The 23,956-nt window shown below is 36.5% G+C and overlaps 1 protein-coding gene across 10 annotated transcripts in view; it reads right to left on the reverse strand.

Moving 5' to 3' along the window:
• Positions 1 to 23,956, reverse strand: part of ERC2 (ELKS/RAB6-interacting/CAST family member 2) — a 394,125-nt gene that overhangs the window by 318,501 nt on the left and 51,668 nt on the right. For all 10 annotated transcript variants that reach the window (XM_077184350.1, XM_077184349.1, XM_077184348.1 and 7 more), the window contains exon 3: positions 5,371 to 5,445. In XM_077184350.1, the coding sequence (XP_077040465.1) occupies positions 5,371 to 5,445 (75 nt within the window). The remainder of the gene's footprint in view (positions 1 to 5,370; positions 5,446 to 23,956) is intronic.

Here is a 23,956-nt window from a genome sequence, read left to right on the forward strand (position 1 = left end):
GTCATTTAGATAGCCCACTGTCATTCCTCTAACATTTTTGCTTTTATCTTTATAGTCAACAATAAATCTCAAACTGAGAGAAGTTTTTTTTATTATTTTCTTATTCCAACAAAAATTAATTTTAAAATTAATTTCAATTCTAAAACAGGAAGTATTGATATAGAATGAAAAAAGGGAAGAATTCTCATTGAATCTTATCATTTAAAGAAGTTGCACAAAAAGAAAAATACTGCAGGAAAAGATACAGAACTCTTTAAAAACTCTCCAGACTTAAACACAACACAAAAATAATTGTAGATCACACAGACGCTATAAACAAATTCAGCCTGCTCCATTAGACTTCATTTCAGAAATATTTTCATCCTATTTTTGAAGATAAAAGCAAAACCTAAGCTTCACTACACTTTGAAATGATTTTGCAATGAAATATATTAATACTTACATGACCTGCTGTGACATGACATCTGGGAATAGTCTTCATCAAATCTGCCCAGCTAAGTCTATAAGAGTCTGCTTTTTTGTACTGCCTTTGTATTTTAAGTGTTTGCAAATATAATATGGCAGAAACAATTTTAGCACAGCCTACTACACTCTTTAGAAGGTTTATACATCACAGAATAACATTTAAGCTTTATGAGAAATATCTAAAGTAACTTGTGGAAGCATTTTCTGTACTTCTGCTTCATCATAAAATTCAAATCTCTGAGGAAAAGTTTATTTTTAATATATCTTTGCATGCTGTGATTAGAAATGTGCAAAAGCTATTTTCCTATGTCTTGAAAAATTGTCACTAAATTCTACATTAGCTTTTTATTGAAACAGAAGCCAGAAATTTCACAAGTTTTGTGAAACTCAAAGGTACTGTTCCCTACTGCATGCTGGCTTGCCCAGGAAACCTTAGGGGTTGGACAACTGCTGGCAAGTGAAAAACCTCATAGGTGAAAGATAAAACAGAGAGCCCAGAACCCCCAGTGGTACTGCCACAAGGGAGCTGGGCTGGCATACAGCATGCACAGAAAGTTAGGGAGCTTTGCATTTGTCACAAGTTCTGACACATTCCCATGAAACCTCCTGATTCAGCTGAATCAGCATTTTCCCACAGAAAATTTCAACTGGAAAACTTTCAATCAGTCTTGTTGGGCAGAGGGTCCAGCAAGCTTTCAGGAACTGAAATGGGAACAGATGCAATATTTCCTTCCAACCTCTAAGATTTATCCCCACTAGCAACATGCTAAAAAACTACATAGGTCTGTCCTGAATCACAACAAAGATTCCTTTGCAATATTAAGGAAGCAGCTTAGAATTAAATGGTACTAATAACATCATCTGAGTTCTAAAACAATACAGTATTTGTTCTGATTTTTTTCAGTCAGGCCCTCTACATCTGTTAAAAGACATAAGATTCTGTAGCAGGATTTGTGACAGAGATCGGGGCACTCACCCTGATCTATCCCCTCCTTCCAGCAGTAACCAATACTTCTTCCTTATCTCCTGTATTAGAATAGTGTTGCAGATATTCTGTGAGAGGTTAGGGCTATTCAGGTTTCTGCTGGCTGGACCTAGCAGAAGCCCACCTCTTTTGGAATGTGAAAAAAATTAGTATGTGTCCTGATGCTGAAGAAAACAATATTTCACAATGGAAGAAGTCTAACAAGTGAGTTTCCACAATGATGTTTCAAGAATGATATCAGTGCTTACAAGACTCCCATAGAACATTTCCTGAAAACTGAGGGGCAGGAAAAGGGAAAACATTTGTAAATAACCACAGAATCACAGAATATTCTGAGTTGGAAGGGACCCACAAGGATCATCAAGTCCAACCCTATATAATACAGCATTCCAGGCTCTCTTATTCTGAAAGGAAAAGTAATGAAATACTACTGCTCATCACTTGAGATACTTGATAAATGTAAATTATGTCTGCAAAATTTTGCTTGTAGGGAATTCAACAAGCAATCAGAAGGAAATATTTGAAACTTCATGTTTAATAAAGCTTGAATTTAAACACACTTATGTGCATGGACTGCCAACAGACCATACACAATTACCCTTACTGTATGAATTTCTACCTTGTAAATTTAATGCAGAGAATATTCAGGTTTATCTTTGAAGATAAGGGAAGAGAAAGTTCATGCAATCTTAGCAATAGAGTATGTTGCACTGCAAACACACACACACTGCTCTAGAACCAAACCCATACCTGAAATATCACAGCTGGATCAATACATAAAGATGGCTCTTTCTGCAAGTAAGGTACACCACAAATACGTTCATTTACTTTACAGCTTACATTTATAAAGACTTTATAGTTGCTAGACTCCACATATTTTTCAATATCCTATCCTTAAGGAGAGTTCTAGGCCATATTTGTAGGCAATTTCTGATTTTCTCTCTCAAGTACTATCACGTGATGATAGTGATGATAGAATTAGATCTTAGCAACACGAAATGGCTGGGTTGGAAGCAGCATTTAAAGGTGTCATCTAATCCAACCCCCTGCCATGGGCAGGGACACCTTCCACGATCCCAGGCTGCTCCAAGCCCCATCCAGCCTGGTCAGGAACACCTTCAGGGAAAGGACATCCACAGCTTCTCTGGGCAACCTGTGCCAGGGCCCCACCACATTCATCATAAAATTCTGTTTCTTCATATGTCCAGTATAAATTTATCCTTTTTCAAGGTCAGGGCATAGGATGTGAATTTACCATCTTTTTTTTGTTTGCCTTTTTTTATTTTGCATGAATATACAGGAGATAAACACTGGTGAACAAGATAGCAGTTATGCAGAAAATGCAATTGCTGTAAGGAGAAGCAACTACTTGCAGAGCTTCAGAGAGAAATGAAGAAGATGACAGGACACATAGGACAGAAGATGTCAGAGACGAATACACAAGAGAGGAGAGGTAGGAGAAATGGGTATCCTTGACTGGATGAAAGGGAATACAGACTGAGAAAAGGGACAGAAAGAATTCAGCAGTGGCAAGGGACAGAAGAAAACCACAGAGAGAACAGAGGGATTTATGAAGGAGGGAAAGTTGTAACCTGGCAGAGCCTGGGGGAGCCATGGAAGGCACTCAGACAAATAAGTGGTGAGGGGCTGGAAGGGGGTGGGTGTGGTGAAGAGAAATATAAACTGCTTGGAGTCTCTGCATGGGGGAGTGGATGGCCTGAGACTGCCACATTACAGCTAATCCTCTCCCTCCTTCTACCCTCAACATTGTAGGGAAACAATTCCTTCAATGCTTGATCATTCAAAACAAATGTTCCACATTTTTTCAAAACAAATGCTGTCTGGATTAAGACAATTTAAATTTACTTGAAAACATTCCATATCTGGAACTTGTAATGAAAACTGCTGTTTAATCATGTGGATTTCAACATCTTACATTTGTCCCTTTTTCTTTTCAATATTAGGCCTATTTTAGACAGAGGCAACCCCAAAGGGGCATGTATTCATAGGGACAGAAAGAACTGTGTGCCTCAGAGGCAAAGAGCAGCTTTGCATCAGAACTCCAGAAACAGGATTGCAGCCTCACTCACAATAAATGAAAGCTCTCCCTATTAAGATCTGATTTTTAAAAAGTGGAACATCGCAGCACACCCACCTCTCCTGGGAGTCAAACAGAAAACACTTCAGTGTCCTCAGGGACAGACACTGTCAGGAGTAGCGACAGCCATCACATGTGTCCTGTACCCCCCATCCCTGATCTTTTCACACTTTTGGTACAGTAAGAGGAACTGAAAATTAACTTCAACATGTCCTTCACATTGTTATATAACCCACATGAAAGATTATACATTATTCTAACACATTGCTTTTGTATCCGAGAACTTTTACATTTATAATTCTGAATATTAATAGTAAAACCAAGTTTCTCAGCCAGTATCTTACTTTCCCATTTACTTAGGGTAGTGAGTTACTGCAAAAACATAGATTTCATACAAAGACTTCTGAACTAATGTCCAAAGCAAATATATATCCTAAAATCAAATTCTGTAATCAATATATCTTCTTTGTTACCCATATAATCCAAACTAATTATTACCTATTGAAAGATAGATACTGTATTGACAAAGTCCTGCTGTTGTTTTAACTGTGTGTTTACCACCATGTTCAGACATGCTGAACTCATTTGCTCACAACAGAAGTCACTGGTAAAATGAGGCCTTTAATTTGCACTTCCTTTTAAGAATGAAATGAAAGACCATCATTAATGAATTTCAGGCAGCATTGCCAACTCACAAATTATCTCAAGTCTCATGGTATTTCTCTTAAAGATGAACAATCCAGACTCACAGAATTAGCCAAAAGTATCAGTTTTCACTTTTTAAATTACAATTTTTATTCCTTGTTATTGTGGAGGGGAAAGCCATAACACTTTAGTAATATTATGTAACAAAAAGAAAAACTATAGTCAGGACTAAGAGAGCTGTTTCATCAAATTTTGTCATACCTGCTGATGCAACTAATATTTCCCTTAGGTTGGCAGGAAAATTATGGCCGAATAACAACTAACAGAAGAACTAGTTTAAAGGTTTGAGGAGGAAAACATTTTACATTAGCCATTTTATTCCATGTACTTTGGATCTCCTGCACACACCCCCTAGTCTTTTTAAAAAGCAATATTCTGTTCTCATTTTTCAGCAGTGCTACACTTGAGTTTTTAAATTTTTTTTAGAAAACAGACCAGGAGAAATAAGTACTAATTATTCCTAGCTACATAACAAAATTAGTTGACATGGTAAAGAAAGCATTCAGTAAATAACAAGTCATAAATCAACACTTGCTAGGCAGCTGTTACAGCTGCTTGTTCACTCCCCTTCAGTGGGATGGGTGAGAGAGCCAGAGAGCAGAAGTGGGAAAACCCATTGTTTGAGATAAAGCTGGTGTAATATGTAAGGCAAAGCCGTGCATGCAAGCCAAGCAACACATGGAATTCATGCACTGCTTCCCATGGGCAGGAGGATGCCTGACTGTTTTCAGTAGAGCTCATCAGGCACAGGAGTTATTTGGGAACACAAATGCCTGACTCTGAAGGTCCTCCCTTCAGTGTGTGGAGGCTGAGCATGACATGACAGTATGGATTATCCCTGTGGTGAATTTGGGTCAGCTGTCCTCACTGTGCTCCCTCCCAGCCTCTCCCTGCTTGCAGGGTGAGAGCAGAGTGAGAAACTGGGAAAGCTTTTTGTGTAAGCCCTGTTGGACAACAGCTAAAACATCACCATGTTATCAACACTGCTCTCAGTCTGAAATTCAAAACACAGGACCAGACAGGTTGCTATGGGGAAAATTACCTCCATCCCAGCCATACCCAGTACATGAGTTCATGCTGCAGAAATTACATACAGGGAAAGATGCAAAGACCATACCTTCATCTCGATGACTGTTTGCAGAGCCTTCGTCTTTGCTGGCTCAGGCTGAAGTTGGGTTCTTCTGTGCAGTTCCTGTGGAGGGACACGATAGAAATAAGCTTGACGACTCATCTTCCCATTATTCTAACCGCCCACATGAACTCATTGCAACAAAATAAAAGTCTGATGGCAAGAAGCAGGTAACTCCAAGTGCTACAGGTGCTGCCCTGGCTGTATCCCCTCTGCCACCACTGCACTCCCTGTCTTGTGTTACTGCCAACTCTGACAGCACATGCGCTATTTCTGAAACCCCTTATCAATAATTAACGGCAGGCGTGACAAGCCAGCAAGGAATTTCTTAGTCCAGATACAATGCTGCTGCTGCTGCTTAAACAACAAAACTTTATTTAATTCTGTTACTACTTCAAATACTGGTAAGTGTTAATTTTTTTACTGCAGTTTCTTCCTAATTTTTCCTCTATTGTCTGAAATAAGCAATTTAAACCCATTATATTCAAATTTGACATTTTAAGGATAATAATTATGTAGTGGGCTGATGCAGCACACGCTACAATAGCATTAACATTTCAGTTTTCACATTTTCATACTCGTTTTTATGCATCTTAATCCACAAGCAAAAGAAAAATGGATTGCATTAGTTAGGACAAAGTTAACAGTACCAATCCATACTGGTCTTTATAAAAACAATAACTTAACAAAAACCCACAAGAGTATGAAGACAGCAGCACTCAGTCTCATGAAACCAGAGTTGCATCTTGGTATGACATATCCTGATAAAAATCTCCCATAACTACCTGGAAAAAATGTAGTCAAGGTGTGACAAAACACTTTCATTTGAGAATTTGGTGACGCTTATTCCCTTCCCATAAACCATCTGAGAAGTTTATTAATAAAAAAAACCTGAAACGGGACAGATATTGTCCCATTTCTGCTCCTTTGGAGTCCTTCTGCTCTATAGGACAGAGTGCCATCCATGATGTCTTTATGTCCTAGTTCTTTCTCTTTCAGTGCTTCACAGACTCCTGAACTAACCTTGTAGCCATGAAAAAGATGCTTACGCTTGAGGCCAAGGAGACAAGGTCTTGCCTCCCTTATAACCCACAAGTTTAAAAGTCATTTTTTTGTATCACAAACTATCAATCAGTTTCTTCTTCTGTGTAGCAACATATGGGTTATCCGTAACTGTGAGAAACTGCTCTCAAAGACTAATTACTGTATGTTATTAAACTGAAGTCTACTGCTAATAAGCATCTTTATAAAATATATTTAAAAATGTGCAGCTTAATGTAGTAAAATAACTGCAAGAGACATATTAGTATACTCAACACTAAGTCTGAACAGTTTTTTATTACATTAAATATACTGCAGGTACATATACATATATTTAAACTACCTTTAACAGATAACAGTCAACTTATAATTTTGATTCTATGCATTTTTCAAATGCTTTGGAATTAATGAAATTCTTCCTGCATTTATGAAATAGTATATCTGATTGGACCTTTTTCCTTGTGGTTTTTGTAATTTAAATGCAACTCTCCATATTATAAAAAGAAAGAAATCTTTGCAAATCACCTATGCAAGGAATCACTCAATCACCACCAGCTGTTTTTCTTAGATAAAATAAGTACCTTCACTGCACAAATGTTTTAAAAAATAAGAGTACGTAATGAATTTGTCATACAGTTACACAAAAGAATAGTTGGCCAGTCATACCACTATCAGATCAGCAAAAATTACAGCTAATTCTAAGACCAGACTTTGCTCCCCAGGGCCATATAAACTGAGCTGGAATATAAACAGGATTCCACACATTGCCCAGGGAGACAAACCAGAGTTTCCACCCCCTTAGCCAGAGATGTATAGACTGCCAAAGATGCGTACTCCGAGATGTCTATCATAGCATGAAGCCTTGCCTCATAATGCTTTTCCTGTTTGCTTTATGAATCAATCTGATGCTGGCTGACTTAAAAGCTTTTCTTCTCTATCCCTGATGGTAAAATGAAGCAGACTTTAGGATTCTGGAGAAGATCAGAAAATGACTCCCACTTTATTTTGTGTGGGTTTTCTTCCAATCAGATTCAAATGTTTGGAGACTCCCACAAGGCTCAGTTCTTGAATTTACGTTGTTCTATGTATGTGTTTTTTCATTTGGGGTGCCTGATTCAGGGATATACTTTTGGGTACTAATTTAAGGATACACTTTATGTGCATGATACCTTACCCTGATTGTTTTACTGTCTGAGGTCATCTGGAGGCTTTCAAATTTGCCTGAACAGCTAAGCAAGAGATATTCTAGAGATTTCAGAAAGTCCTCATAGCCTAAGGAAACCAGGTTTTTATCCATTACATCATTTCTAGAATGATGTCCATTTCTTGTTTTCAATTATTTTAATAAAAAGCCCAGGGAGACAAATAAGAAAATTTTGGGGGGAAAAAAATCAAAAACTTACTAGGGATAGTTTATTTTAACCTAAACTGTATTGACGGGAACTCTTGATTCTTATATCCATGGAAAAATTCTTGTGTCATCATCTCTGCAACAATCAAAGCCTATACTAAAAATAGCGCAGAGATGCAATCATTTATAAAATTAGATTTTCTTTATACCCCTCTATATGACACCTGATTCTGAGTAACCACTTTGCACTTGCAAATTAATTATAATTAATTATAACTAATGTGTTACCAAATGCCCACACCTCGTATTTCCTGATGATGCTTAGTTGTCAAGGTGATTAATGCACCCACACAAAACTAGCAAGTACTCAGATCTCCTTCACATTAAATTTACTTTAATAGTCTTTGCTTTTAAACTAAAATGAGCTTCAATCCAAACTTGGTCATTGCTTTCTCCTTCCACAATATTAGGTTAGCATCTTGTATAGGCCTCAGAAGTAACTTTAGCACACAATCTTAACACCAACTTAAACACAAAAAAAAAAAAATCCAAAGGGGAGACAGATTATAAATATAATCTTAAAATACTGGTGGAATATGAATTCTACCCTTTTATACAGAATTTGGTAAGAAGATATTGCAAGATTTTGTCATAAATCACTGGTGCTGAAAATCCCCACTACCTAGCATAATCTGAACCTTATACTAATTACCCAAATAAAACTGTGGTTTTATCCCACTTATATTAAAAGACACTTCATCCCTTGGCTGCAGGAAAGTCAAGGTGCTGCAAACTGATCTTTCTTTACTCTGTTTCTGAAGTATTTTATTAACGTTCCCAAGACATCACTGACTGTGTTGTTCTCATTCAATGATACCAACACTGTCAATGTAGCTCAAGGTTCTACATTTATTTATATAAAACTGCCTAAAAAATGACACAAAGTGCTAGAAAAGAAATTTAAAAACCAGAAAAATATGCAATTTAGAGATGGTGTGAAACTGTGTCTGCATTAGAAGAAGAAAGAAAAACTATTAAAGAAGGCAGTATAAAAACTGGCATGAGCAACCATCGTGTCAGCAAATGCAGCTTTTTGCCTTCACAGACAAAATGTACAAATCTGCAAATCACAGCAGACAATGGCATAAGAGCTGCTAGTTCTCTCAAACACCTCCAAGCACACTGGTTCCATTCCTCTGGAAAAGAAAGCCTTGGTAGTTCTTCTCCAGAATCAGCTTGTCTGAACTTTAAAATTTAGATCAGCAGTATTTCAATATTTCAAGCAATTATTTAGGTAAAAGCACAGCACTTACCAAAAGTATCTAAACAGTCGTGTTTCCTTAGCCAAAAATACCATAAGAAACACTGATCAAATTCAATTTAACAAGAATACTAGAAAAATGGAACATAGAGAAATTGATTCCTTCTTAACATACAGATTTTTCTGCTGTTTTCTAACTCTTCACAACTACCCCCAGCCAAAACAGCCTCACACTAATTAAAATAGATTTAAGAAATCCTGATCAAACTTTGTCTTTCTGGAAACCATAAACTGACTACACAAAATTCCCATGTCTGTCTCCAGTGTGCAGGAAAAAGGAGCCCTTTTATTGGAAGGTATTCTAAAAATCATGTTACCATTAACTCTCTTTTAAAAATTCACCATTATAGGTATTTGAACTCTGGGAGAACCTGTTAAAGAAGTTTTCTCAAATTCCAACAAAGCTTGAAGAAATGAAAATATATATATAAGAACATGAAAGGAAAAATTAGAGGAAATGTGAAGTGCTGATAGCTACAAAAGTTCTGCAGAGATTTTCTTTGTAAATTAGGGGCATTAAAATTTGTTAAGTTCTCAGAGTTAAGCAAAATACTCAGATGCATGCCTAATTCTCTCTCCATTTTTCATTTTAAATAAACAGATATGAATTTTGATAAATATGAAAGAAATTGCATTAATCAGGGATGACCACCAAAGTATAAAACAAAGGTCAGTAGTACATCATGACAAATCCAGCAATAATCTCAGTGGCCTCAGTACTACTCTTGAACAATGAGTCTAGCACAATACCTGGCACACATTTAAAAAATTGGAGGTGTAAAGAAGAGTATGAGGGAGAAAGGAGGAGTTTTTAGACCAGTTGAAAACCACCATATTGAATCACGAGCCAAAGTATTTCTTTGCAATGATCAGACTTCCATTTATTCCTGAACTCATGCATATAAGATGGGCTTATGAAGTTTTACTAACATACCTAAGGACAGACTTTGAGGAAAAATAATCCAAGATTTTAAAAACTCAGCTTTTCTTTGACCTGTATGTCAAAAACACCTCAAGCAACCACATGCGTTGTCATACTGGAAGTTTGTACTCTGGCAAGAGACCACATACAAAAAGTTGCAAGTGAAAACAAGGTTTGTATATGGAGCTTGAAATGCATGTGGGACGATTTAGTTTGTAATTGAAAGCACATAGAGTGTTTTCTGAAAGGAGCTACTGAAACCCCACTTTTACCAGAATTCTTGAAAATTTATTTCTTTTCATTGTAGAAAGAATAAAACTCCTAGGGGATCATTTCTGTTTTGCAGAGTATCATTAATCTCTTGTCCTCTTAACAAAATTACTTCCCCAATTTTAAAAAAAGGGAAGAGTTATTGCTTTACACATATTTTCAGAAAAAGAAACTTTGACAATAAAATTTTCTCCCTTTTCACCATTTTCTTTAAGAATGCATACTGAAATGCTTCAGTGTCTGCAGTAAAGGAAGGCCATATATTTGTTTTCAGGTGTAGTCCATTAGAATCAGTAAACAGATATTCCAACAGCTGCGTATGCTTCTGTAAAGCAAATATACTCTAGAAACATCTTGGCTAAAAATTTTTCTCTTTTCAGTGCATATGAAGCTTTTAAACTGCATGGAAAAATATGCCTTTTCTTTAAAAGCTAGATGTTTAAATAGTCATTTACTAGTAACTCAGGTGCACTAAAAAGAGTCACTTAATTTGCAGTAAGACACATAAATGAAACATTGTTGGGAGTTATAAACCAGGATTTTTAGGTATTTGGTTTTGGGTGTGGGGATCTTTTTTTAGAATACTATCTTTTATTAAAATCACATCTTCAGATTCTTAAAATGCAAAATCCTTGTTACAAATCCTTTGTGTAATCCATAGAGTTTAAAAAATCCTTATCCAACAAATCCATTATTTTAAAGACTTATTTCCAGTACTTCCCTCCCATTTAGAAGCTTGAGCACACAAAGAACTTTTTAATAAGGCTAAAAAAGAAAGCAATATCCCATCAGTTTTAGAAAAGTGTAACACTAACCATGGAGTAATAATGGAATTCCACCTTAGGGTGTAACTAAGAATAGACTTCCCTTGCTCCTGCCATCAAAAGCATACAGGCAATGCTTCAAAGGGTAAAGTCACAGCAAAATTACTAAATACAATCCCAAGATCCAGAACACACAGCAGAGACGTTGCTGTGTGCCAGCTCCACTCTTCATAAATAATAAAAAACCAAAGCCATCTAAACATGGACAGTACTGTGAGATAGGATGTTACCAGCAGTGCCAACACACAGTGCTTGTGGTATTTCTACAGCCACTTCATCTAAATAGAGGAAAGCAGTTTTCCAACAGTTCTTTCCATACTCACACAGCTAACCTCCTGATAGCTTCCTTAAACAAGCTGAAAGCTAAGGGTTCTGTCCTAGAAAAACAAAAAGACAAAGGGTGATACCCTGTTAAGTGCTTTCCCCACCTTCCAACCTATGCACATACCCAGTAAAACTTGTTTATTTTCTGCTCTGCACCAGTGCTCCTCTTCAGCCTGACTGCAGATGCAAAACCAATTTAAATTATTAAATTAAGAACTTAGTTTTCAAATGGCAGCAAAATAGCCCTGCCAAAACCAGGCTCACACTCAACAACTCGAAGCCAGAAATACTACATATTTCACACACTTGCTGCACAGAGTTCTTAAGGTTACTGCAGAATGTGTTAGCTGGTGTTAGTATGCACAGAACTTCAAACATGTGTTCACTTTTCTGGTAGAAATCCTTTTATAAACCTCACATTGAGCAAACATCAATCACTGTAAACAGCCTGAGCCAACCCAGGGGAGTGCTAGCCCACCCCCATGTTGCACTAATACTTCAAATTTATTAGCCTGGGATTTTTTAATTTTGAAAAGCATAGTTCTATCTACTAATGTCCAGACTTATTAATGGATATACTCTTTTATTATTACCTTTTCTAGCCTTTGTTTTCATGTCTCTTTGCCCTTCATGTGGACTTGGTGAAATCACTAGCTAAAATAACTTATGGGTTTGATTTTCAGTTCCCTAATTCTCCAGGAAGTGCTTTTCTAAATATGGGTGGGTTTTACTTACATGCATTTAAAATTACTGCTGGCTTAGGCTATTTAGTATTTAAACTTAATCAGCAAAGCCAGCAAACATCGGAGTTAATAAGACTTCAAATGTGTAAGTTCATTGGCTCTGTGGTATATCAAGTTTTTTAAAAATGCAAATTAAGTTTTGTGACAATATTTGTGGCATCCAAGGGCCCATATTGAGATAAATACTATCAATACCTGGATCAATGGCATTGAGCACAGCCTCAGCAAGCTCACAGATGGCACCAGCTGAGCAGTGTTGGTTGGGAAGGGATGGGTGAGAGGGGCAGGACAGGCTGCAGGAATGTGCTCCTGGGAACCCTCAAGGGCCAGGTCCTGCACCTGGGTGGGGGCAATGCCAGTATCAGAACAGGCTGGGTGATGAGAGCATGGAGAGCAGTGCTGGAGAACAGAAGTGGAGATAGTGGTGGATGAAAACTTAAGATATTATTTTCTAACAAAGATTACAGTTATCATATCATCATGTAACAGAATGTCAAAGCTCTCAGTTAACAACATTATCTCCCCTAGATGTTCAGGGAAATGTCATCCCTATATTCCCAAGTGTTCTGCACAGCTGTTAGTTTATGCAAATGTAGAGCTGAGAGGGACATGAGAGCAGTACCCTAAAGAAATAAGACACAGATAATTTTTCACACAATTTGAGTGCTTTGGCGGGTGGGCATTTTGGTTTGGTTTTAAAAAAAAAAACAAAAACTTGTAAATAGCATGCTTTTTAACCTAAAGCTAAAATGTTATGCTTGTCAAAAGAACTCACCACACTACAATCTCACTAAAAAAAGAAAGGAAGAAATTAGCTTGCATTGGCTTTTTTTTTTTTAAATCCTATTTTTGGATCTGCCAGAAACTGAATTTAAGGCACCCACCAATTCAATACAGCTCTGCCTATCAGTTGAGATTTGCCAACCAAGTCAGTCTTTCTCAAGAGGGAAGAAGTGGGGGTAATGTCTAAACATTTGGAATGCAGAACACTTATTTCACTCTGAAATTACAGGAACACATTAAAATCAGAAAAATAGAGTTAATTGTATATGAGAATATTGGAGTGAAGGAAACAACACCAATGTCCTCTACAACAGCCTTGCTGCACAAACTGTGTTCTACCACAAGAACTGTTTTCTACAGAAAAGAACTGTTCAAGTCATATAGGAAACAACCTGCCCAGGGAGTTTACTGAATATTTATTTATATTCTATGAAGTTTTTCAAGAATCTCTTAAAGTGAAGCTCATACATCAGGTCACAATAATAAATGAAAAAAAAAAGGAATAAAATCCACTTAGCACCTGCTCTGACTCTTTTTCCATTGCCTGGGAAACTAAGTGTTGCTTGGTAACTCAAATCCATCTGTTCAAATTTCCTCTTCCATTTTTATCAGAACAGAAAAAGAAAAACCCACACATGAACTGAAAATATGACCAGAAAAAAAAACTATTTTATCACTGCATAAAAGATACAAGAGTTCCTTATCTGTTTTTAAATTATGCCAAAGTGAAAAGTGTCTGCTGTTGTCTCTTAGGAACAACAACACTTCATATCACAGATAACTTTTAAGAATGGGAAAAGAAATTCTTTATTTTATTCCTTTTCCTTACCTCAGGGCAACACAAGGAGCAAGACACCACTTCCTCACACAGTTCAGACTTGACCTTTCCTGTATCTATATGCTGCCATGAATACCTATAGACCAGGGGCTGAGGGACAGTTTAAAAACTACTTCCCTTTGCATCAGTACTCAAAATAAATGCTGAATGCAGAGATACTATAAATATATGCAAATGTTTCAGTTTTTTCCAGAGATGTAAATGAAAAGAATCTTGACCAAAATTACTGCTATTCTGTTGTGATTAAAAACAGACCCTAAAGGAGAATTTTCAAAACTTTGTGAGTCCATGTAATGATGCTTGCATAAGTTAAGACTGGAAAACTGGCAAATAGAAAAAATCTGCATGTTGACATAGTATACTAAATTCTATACAGAAGGCATGATCACATGTTTTTAAAAAAATCCACCATGTTCCAAACAGAAGTGGCAGCAATAACAAACCACTGTTATCTATGCTTTCCATGTTTTACATCTTTTTTTAGGCACAAAACTTACCTCAGTATAGGTATGGGGTTTGGTTTGTTTTGATAACTTTTGAAGTCACTATTACAGAAGGCCTGAATACAGCAGGTACAAATAAAACTGCCTTAATATACTGAGAGAAAAAAAAATACATGCTATGTATTATCTGATTTCTAGATCTTCTTTAACTCAAAAACGTGGAATTACTGCTATTATAAATATCTTTTGTCATATTTGTTTAAAAACAGAGGCAGAGTCAGCTCAAGGCTTTTCAGAGTAATACGTTGTTTCAGGATAACTTTATAAAGAAGATGGTTCAATGTTTTCTTCTCTCAGCCAGACTGTCCTTCTGAAGAACACCTTCTCTCTTTTATGTGGAGCATAGGACAATGTAATGCTCATGACCAGCCCAGAGCTACTGCAGGGACCTCAATTCATACTCAAGAAGGAGCTTTCTCTTTTTTATAAATTCTTCTTTGCCTGGTGCATTGAAATTAGAGCTTAATTTAACTCAGTCTAAAGCAAGTATGGGATGCATAGACAGGACACCATCAACCCTTTCAAGCTCTGGTTCATAGACTGAAGAATATATAAAAAGCAGAGGGGTTACAGCAGCCAAAAGTTTCAATTTAAGTGGTGTTGAACTTCTAGAATAAAAAAGTCTATATATTAATTCCTCCTCCCTTGCAGGATTAGCACATATTGATCAGCAGCATTATTAAATAGACATCAACACGGACCTTTACGTACCTGTATACATTTCATACAATGTCAAGTATAGATATCACAGCATCAGTTGCTATTTCACAAAATGGTCATTTTTAATCCTCAAAGTGGCAAACTTCCCACTCCATGTGGGAAACCAGAATAATTAAGTCAGCCCACAGCCTCTTCCTTTCGCTCACTGAAGAGTTATGCCAGGCTAAACACCTCTACCATTTTCATTAAAAACTTGCAACTGACCACTAATCAAAAGACCAAAAGCACATTCATTTTATGTGTAAAAATACAGACATTTCCCACCCTTAAGCAGACAGATCCTGTCACCAAGTTATTCCAACAGCATTTTGATCATCCATTATAGCTACTTCTCATTTTAAGGTGGGAAGGAAGGTGAGAACACATGTTCAGTGTTTCATGCAGAGCTACCCCATCCACCCAGCCTGACGATTGCACAACCCCAGCAGTCCCACTCAAGAACTGTTTCCTCATCAGGACAGGGAAAGACAACTCATGGGACACCTTATGTGCCAGAAGGAATCAGGATCCACAGTTTTAGGAATCCACAGTGGTGCCTCCTTCCAGGATCAGGAAAGCACGCACAGTGCGCTCCCCTTCAGCTCTGAGCAGCACAGGGATACACTGCACTGCTTCTCAGGGGAGTACTTATGGCAATAGATTGCTTTTATTTATACCAGCTGGATGAACAAGTCTAACTCATTACTTTTGAAAATACTTCTGAACTAGAGAAATTATTCTGATTCCATTTTGATTCAATTAGCTTGTGATCCCCACAACAGGCAAAAGTCTCATTGGTAAGCAGAGATATGTGGAATAGAAACAGAATTCTCAACATGCTAGAAGACTCTTGTTAAAGTCATTGCAGTCAATAAGACATTTCTTCAAGGTTTCTTTTACACTAAAGATGTTCTCTAGTACAACTACAAGCTAAAATTACACTTCAGAACGCTTTTTGCCCCCCACAAATGCCAAAAACATAAAATACTAGCAACAGAAATGAGAAAGGATATGCAATAATATAAGCAAAATGACCAATAAAACTGTTGGCTTACTTCTCCATTCTAACTACATGAAAAAGAATGGTTGTATACAACTGTAAAACTACCTTTAGTTTGACAAGGAAATTTGCAACAGCACGGGTTGGCAGAAGAATCTACTGTTACTATGGAGATTTGATTTGTAGTTTCACTTCTAAAGAGCAATTCTCTTTGAAAAGAACGCTGCTAAAGAATCCTTAGCCATAATGAGAAAAGCCAATCTAAAAAAAATCTTGATCTCTATTTAGCACTTAATAAATGCACTAAGACTTCACAGTCTATATACTGTTGACAAAATTAGCATAATGAAAACTTGCAGGTAAGTGTATACCAAATGAATTCTTTTCAGAATATTCTATGACCTAAAAGTCATTTAGTCTGTGTGCAGACACATGGATTGTGATATGCATAACAAAGGAGAACCAACCTTTTCCTGACTTTTACACACATTTCAAAAAACACCTCACAGACATATTAATAATGTAGTTCTGAAATAGCCGAGCAAAAAATGCTAAATAAGTGAAAAGTACAAAATTTCATTCAACAGTTCCTTGCCAAGTCTCCACCTTAAAGACTACTATATTTTAGGGATGAAATCATTTTCTTTCATCATTTAGTCTTAAGCCTAGTTATTAGAACATAAATGTTAATGCTGTAAACTTGGTGATTATCAAGTTAACAGAAAATTTCAGCGCATTGAGGCTGCAATGAGCTATTCCCCCTCACTTAAATATATTTATGGCTCACCCATCTATCAATTTTACACTTTTCTTCTGATACTTCTGTTAGGAGTTAGGCATCTGTAAATGCTGACACTTCTCTTTAGAGATTCTGTAACTCATACTGAGTATTCTTTTCTTTCCACTCACTCTGCACACTACAGAGCAACAACTCTTAACCTCAGTAACACCTGAAATGTTTGATTTCACATTTATTTCATATTTCTTTCTGAAATTTTTTATAGCCTTAGACAAGGTCAGTGCTAACAATTCTTTCAAATGTGGCAGTTTGTTTTCTATGCCTTCCCAAACATCCCTGTGAGGAATTTGATCTAGGCCTTCTGTAAATCACTAGGGAGTTTGAATCTGACACTGGTTTAAGCACACAGGACTCACTGAACATGCCAAATCTTCAGTCTAGATAGAAATGCCATTCATACACATTCCACAGTCTCAATTCACTGCTTAAGCTACATTTAGAAGTTCTCAACAAGTACCAATCTAACAAATTGTCACTAAATGACAAAAAAATCTGCTAAATTACCCAGTAAGTCTATAAATTGGCAGATTTTCCTTAATTTAAATATAGCAGTAAGCTGATAATAACCATTACCCAAGCTCCACTGGCATCAGATAAAAAAGCTTATAAAAAAGACATTTTGGCACAAGACAATTCAAAACAAAGAGTTCCAGATAATTTAAGGGTTAAAAACTATAAGAGGCAGGTTAAACTGTAAAAAGAAGAGAAAAACTGTGTGGAATAAGAACAGAAACCTAGAGAAAAAAATTAGCTGGTGGAAAATTGCCAACTACATAACTCTGTTGACATATTACAGAAACAATTTATTCCATAGTTTACTTACTGCATTACTTCTTGGTTAAATACTATCTGGTTATTTACAGCTCTCTATGGACTCTCACAATAGAGTCAGGCAGATTTTTAGGCCCCTATATCTTACCACACAGCCTCCATTTTCAAAATCACTTCTTCACATATCCTGCCAATTGATGGAACTATCCCACAAATGTCAAAAATTCTTGGCATCAACTCCTACCTACCAGCAATATCTTCAGGAACAGGTCCACAGTCAGTACCTCAGCATGCCAAAGGCTCCCTTTACAGGCATTATTCATTTTCTATCTGGATATTGCTCTGTGCCTTTTTTCAGAAGGCTGGATTTCAGGGCTGAACTCTGGCTCTCAGCAGGTCTCTGTGAACCAATGGTTTGACTCTTTCCTTATTTACATCAGCACAAGTGTAATTCTAGTCAGTGACATCACTGCAGCAAAGTCATCGCAGACTAAATCATGTGCAAGCCTGTTAAGTATAACCATGAATATGAGGATCTTACTATATTTTAGAGGCAATAAAAATGAAATGTAGCATTTTCATTTAGCAGCAAACATGTCAACAATAAAGCATCATTCTACGTTAGATCTTACTTGCACTTGTCTCTTTCACTGCTCAAGTCCTCCACACTCCGTATCTCTGTAAACACAGCTTTGGAAGTGTATTATTCTATGAAAAACCTAACAGCAAAGTTTCTTTTCAATTTTAATAAAAACATACTTTAAAATAACTACGTTTTATATACTTTTATTGAAAGTTTTCTTATTGCATTTGGATGACAGCATTTTCTTTAGAACAGTTTACAACATAAGGACATTTTTGTAGAAAAAATGAGTGCAATCGAATCCTTCTTTTCACAGGCTTCTTCTAATCCTCTTATTTTTCATGTTTTCTCTGAGGAAAATGATGGCACACAGGGCGAGCTCATCACAGGGTGACCTAAGAGAAAGAATGGTACAGTGATAGTTGAATTTATTTTATTTTACAGAGCAATTAGGTAAAATGATTGTGATTCTGTACTTCATTAATATCTATCATGTAGCATTCTAAGAAGCAGCTACTATATAGGCCTCATCTCAAATGGCCAGAATTACAAGGCAAGGAACTGCATCATTACCTGTCTCCATTTAGTCTTTCAAGTTGGGATCATCAATTCCTTTTTCTGACCTTCCTCATATGCAATGCATTTCCTACCAGATGTTAAGAATCTGGAAGACAAGAAAAGGGAAAAAGAACCCTAAATTGATCTGTAGCTCCTATCATTATCCAACCCCTTAAAACAAAAAAAAAGTAAACAGAGAAAATAAAATATAATGATAAAGCAAATTTAATTGAAAAATTAGAAAAGAAAAATATTCCCAGATACATGCACAAACTGTTATTTCTGTGATCACAAACATAAACATGAGTGTGACTGACAATAATTCATTCACTGGAGCAAACTTACCACAGAAAGGCTGGTAGGACTTCTGTGGTTCACCGGGAAGAATGGGCCACTCTGAGGGCCCCCCTTTAGTTCTTCTGCTACACCCTGATGTTCTCCTCATCTGCAAATGTATGCATACAGGACAATCCCCATACACAGGATAAGTACCATTTTATGGGGTTCTTCTGAATTAATCAATGACTGGTTCACAAAATGAGAAATGGTCAAGTTAATGAGGGTTTTCTGGCTCAGGAACCAGACCTGAATATGGCTGAAAAATGTCACTTGTGGGTTCTCTTACCTATCTATAGGAAGAGGAACTCAATCTCAATATCTTTCTCTCTTTTCTTGAGCATATTAATGTTACCAAATTTCTGTTAGAACAGCTTTTAAAAACAGTTCTTGGAAATTCAACTCAATTATCACAACTTATCAGGTTGTAAACAAGTAATCTGTTTATTCACAATAAACAATACTTCAGAGGTTAAAATTAAAGAATTTTTCACACATGGATGTTTTGCTTATGCATTTCTCAGAGGGTTGACTGTTATATTGGTTTGGGATGCATTTTTTTTCAATAATTAAGACTCATATGAATTATTTTTACCTTAGATTACTCAACAGCTTTACTCATGAGGCAATGACTTCCTGATAGTCATATGGGTCTTCAATACTTGCAAACCAAATATTCTAGTCACAGTGTTTAAACATGGTCATGCTCAATTGCCAACATCTAAATACAGATGTTTATATCCATATTTGGCTGTTAGTGATTATTTACCTATACTCACCTGAATTGTCAAAGTTTACTTTATCGGCAAATACCAGGTAAGAAAAAGTGGACTCTGTACTTCTATTATTAGATTATAAGGTCATTAAATTTGAGGTGACAGTAGACCAGATCTTTCACGCCTGAGAAGAGAATTTGCCTCAGGGAAAGGCCTAAAGAACACAGCAAGAACTACTGAGACACAGCAGCAATAGCTGGAGAGAGAGTAAATTGTTTTCTAGATAACACAACTTCTGCAATTAACCTCATGCACTTTCCTTACTCTTTAAAGACCTGTGACTTCAGAATCTGAGATACCCAAACCAAAACCAAACAGTCTGAATAGTCTCATGGCTGGAAGGTGGGATATCTCAAAAGTAAGTCTCAAAGACTTAATTGTAATTTTTAGGTATAGGTACTCAGAAGAAAATATTTACATTAAAACGTCTTTGCAACAGTGGAAGGAACTGCAGGCGTCCATCACTTCCTTTCTGCATGTGTTTAGAATGTCTCTAATACTGCCAGCACTAAGAAACAAATTGTTTGCTGAAAATTGAAATATATCTGAATTACAGAACATTCTTTGTCTTTCTCTTGGGACTCAGTTTAATGAAGACATTCAGAGTGTGTTCTGTCCTTCCATTCTCAAGTAGCTCAGCTCAGTACACTTGTACTGACTACCTTCACTAGGGCTGGACATCCTCAAATATCCACCTGGGAAACACGAGACTGCCATGAATACAGAGCTTCTGTCAACTGCTGCAAAGCTACCGAGTCTTCTTTCCAGTAATTCTGAAAAATGCCAAGGTACTATGGAAAAAGCATTTACCATTTAAGTAGAGTTTGAGGACTAGAAGTTTCATGGTATATTAAAGTATCACAAAGAAAAGTCCCCCCTTTGTTTTTGCAGATTTTAAGAGTTTCCACATCTTTTAAGCACAAATTCTGTATTTTCACATGAATACATATAAAACTCACTGGGCTTCAAATGTCCAGGCCCTGAAAAGATCTTGTGCAGTCTTTATTTTCTAAAATTTATTCCTCAAATTTTGCTCAGTGTCCTTCAGCCATAAAGAAATTAAGATCATATCCTATTAAGTTCCAAGTATCCTAAAATACCAGCAGAACCTATTCAAAGAAGCCAAGCAAAATCTGGAACAGGTACATCTCACTGCTACTGCTCAGACCACTTCTCTAGTGATATTACATGAAAAAAAACATCTTAAATATTCTATGTTATGAAATTAGATTTTGTCAAGACTTTAAGCAAATTCATAAAAACAGTTGTTCAAAGGATTTGCCTTCATCAGAAAAAAAAAAAAAAAAGCTGAGATTTTAATGCCAGTAATTTCCAACAGAGAACATTTAACAGAAAGCAGTCTGGGCACTGCTCAGGTTACATGTGAATGTATTTTATACTGAAGCTTTTGCATCACCATAACACATTATCTCATATAATTAGATTTTTCCAAAACCTCTAGAAAATGAACTTTCCACATGCTCTGGATTTTTGTTTATTGCCTAAACATGGTGTGCATGAACTAAACAATGCATTGTGGTAATAGGAGTTATCAAAGAGCAACACTACAGCCTAATGGCCTGTAGAAACAGTTCTGTAAAATCATCATTATCTCTAACACAATATGTCTTAAACATATCACAGACTTTTAGTTCTGATCTTTATATCAAAAAGGGCAGAGATCAAAAAAACCCACCTAAATATAAATCCCCCAAAATATCCTTAGTACTAAATTCCTTAGCTCCAAAATATTCTATTCTACTATTCCTTAGCTCCAAAATATTCTATTCTACTATTCTGCTGCTGCTATGATAATGTACACACAGTCTAAAAGTCAGTGAAGAAATTGTATTTTTCACATGCCACCCACCAAGCTGCAGTATAAGATTTTTCTCAGTTAATTTCTGATATTTTTGCCTTTCCTATTTTCTTGCTATTTAGCAATGAACAGACGGCCTACTAAAAAATAAATAAATAAATCACAGCCCATACTGTAACAGTCCATGAGCTACTAAAAAAAACTAGTTTAACACCATCTTTTAATTCAGTGCTATTTTATCTTAACACTAAGCAAGACAGGCTTTCACTAAAAAGTCAAAGAATTGCTTGCTCATTTAACCCCAACCGAGAAAACAAACAAAAAAGTTAGATTTGATTTCTCAGTGCATTAAATTAGGCAAGATTAACAGATTCATATATAAGCACACTATATTTTGGCTCAGCTGTTATGGTACAATGACATCTAAAATAGCTTTTGACATGTGCTTTCAAGACAAAGCAATATATTGCTTCCAGTTATCACCTGTAGTGTTGACAATTATGAAAAATTAACAACACCTCATTATTTTCCCTCCTTCCTCGATGATCAATCATTACCTCAGTTCCTTTTCAAGAAATCCCCAACCAGTCCCTGAAAAATCCCAAAGAACTTTGTTCTTTACAGGTCATTTCCTGCTTTTTTATCTTGCTGGTTTCCAGGTTAGGTGAGACTCTGTCTCAGTGTGACAACATCGAAAACCTCATGTCCTTCAGGAACTTGCCAGCAACAAGAAATACAAGTGTAATGTAATAACGACTTCCAGTTCTGTCATCACATTGAACAATCCCAATACAAATTACTTTGTTCAGGTACCAGAGTGCATAAATCCACTCTTAATATACTGGTTTAACACAGCTGAGAATACAATGAGTACTTTTAAATATATTTCCTTTTCCTAGCAAGCTTTTGATAGGCTGTTCACTCAAGAAAGCATTGGAAAAACTATTTTCTGAAGTACATCTCTATAACTGCCAGGTGTTCTGTAAGACTCCACAGTTAGAACATGCTCACTGTATGCACTGCCTCTCTCCTTCACAGGAAGTGTCATTTTTTAAAATTTATTTTAACACCAAGAAGCATGATGTATAGTGCTTCAAATCTTTAATGTTGGAAGGTACAATTTAGACAACCAGAGCTCTGAAGGCATGCAAAAGACAGAATTAGTGCAAAATATAGACAGTTCAATTTTATTTCTGAAAACAAAAAAGGTGTTCTATAGTGAATTACATTCCTACACTCAAAACCTCACCATTATCTTCTTTCCAACATTTATATAAACTTTATTGTGACACTAAAGAAAAGTTACTTTTGCATTTGGAAACGTTCATGACAGAAGCATTGGTATTATCACTATCTCAGAATTATTAGAACACTTAAGGATGCAGTAAGCAAGGTTGAATTTACACTGGAGAAAAAATAAAATACTTGTCCAAAAGATCTTTAAAAGATTATTTGTCTGTCTTCAGAATCCATCTTTTTCATGAGACATTTCACCTAGTTCTCCTATCATGCAAGAGAACTAATATAAATCATCCCCCAAAACATTTCTACAGACCCATTAATAGCACAAAGATCACTTGATCTAAGATGCTATATATGGTCTATTACTTACATGGAATACTGTATTCCTGCAGCCAGGAAATGCACTCAGAAAAGCAAGATTCAGAGTGTGTACATTGACACGGATTTTGTGTATGCTGTTTGTATTTATCTAGATGCAGCTGCCATTCCCAAACAATTGCTTTAACAGGAGGTTGGGAAATAAGTGAAGTCCAAGCTGTGCAGCAGGCAGGTGTGAGAGCCAGGCAGGCACACAAAGTCACTGCTGTGCTGCACACACCTGGAACAGAGCTGGGAAACAGCTGCACCTGACTGTGCACCTGCACCAGGGCTACACTCCCTGCATGAGAGAGGGAAGAACAAGGCATGACTGCTGCTGATCTTTGGGCCCCAGGTACAGATGAGAGTGGAGGAGGGTGTGAAGTTGAATACAGAAAGGGTCAAAACATCCCAAAGAAATCCAGAGGACAGACAAACTGGTAAACTTTACTTCTTCCAAGTTGCTTGTCCTGGTGTTTCCCTCTCAGTGAACCCCAAGCACTATGTAACACTTCAGGAAAGAAAATTTCTGAATATATTCAGAGACAGACACTTAACAGTAATTCAGAGGGTATTCACAGAGACAGTAACATTTTTAAGCTGTCCTTGGGACTAACAGTTCAGGGAAGAAGGGCTCCAAACCTTCAAACAAAAAGGCTTTTCTGATATCTTAGAGTACCAAGTAGTTTTCTCATTATTTCAATGTGCCTCAAA

The sequence above is a fragment of the Agelaius phoeniceus genome, chromosome 11, assembly GCF_051311805.1.
Source record: "Agelaius phoeniceus isolate bAgePho1 chromosome 11, bAgePho1.hap1, whole genome shotgun sequence".
Classification (NCBI taxonomy): Eukaryota; Metazoa; Chordata; class Aves; order Passeriformes; family Icteridae; genus Agelaius; species Agelaius phoeniceus.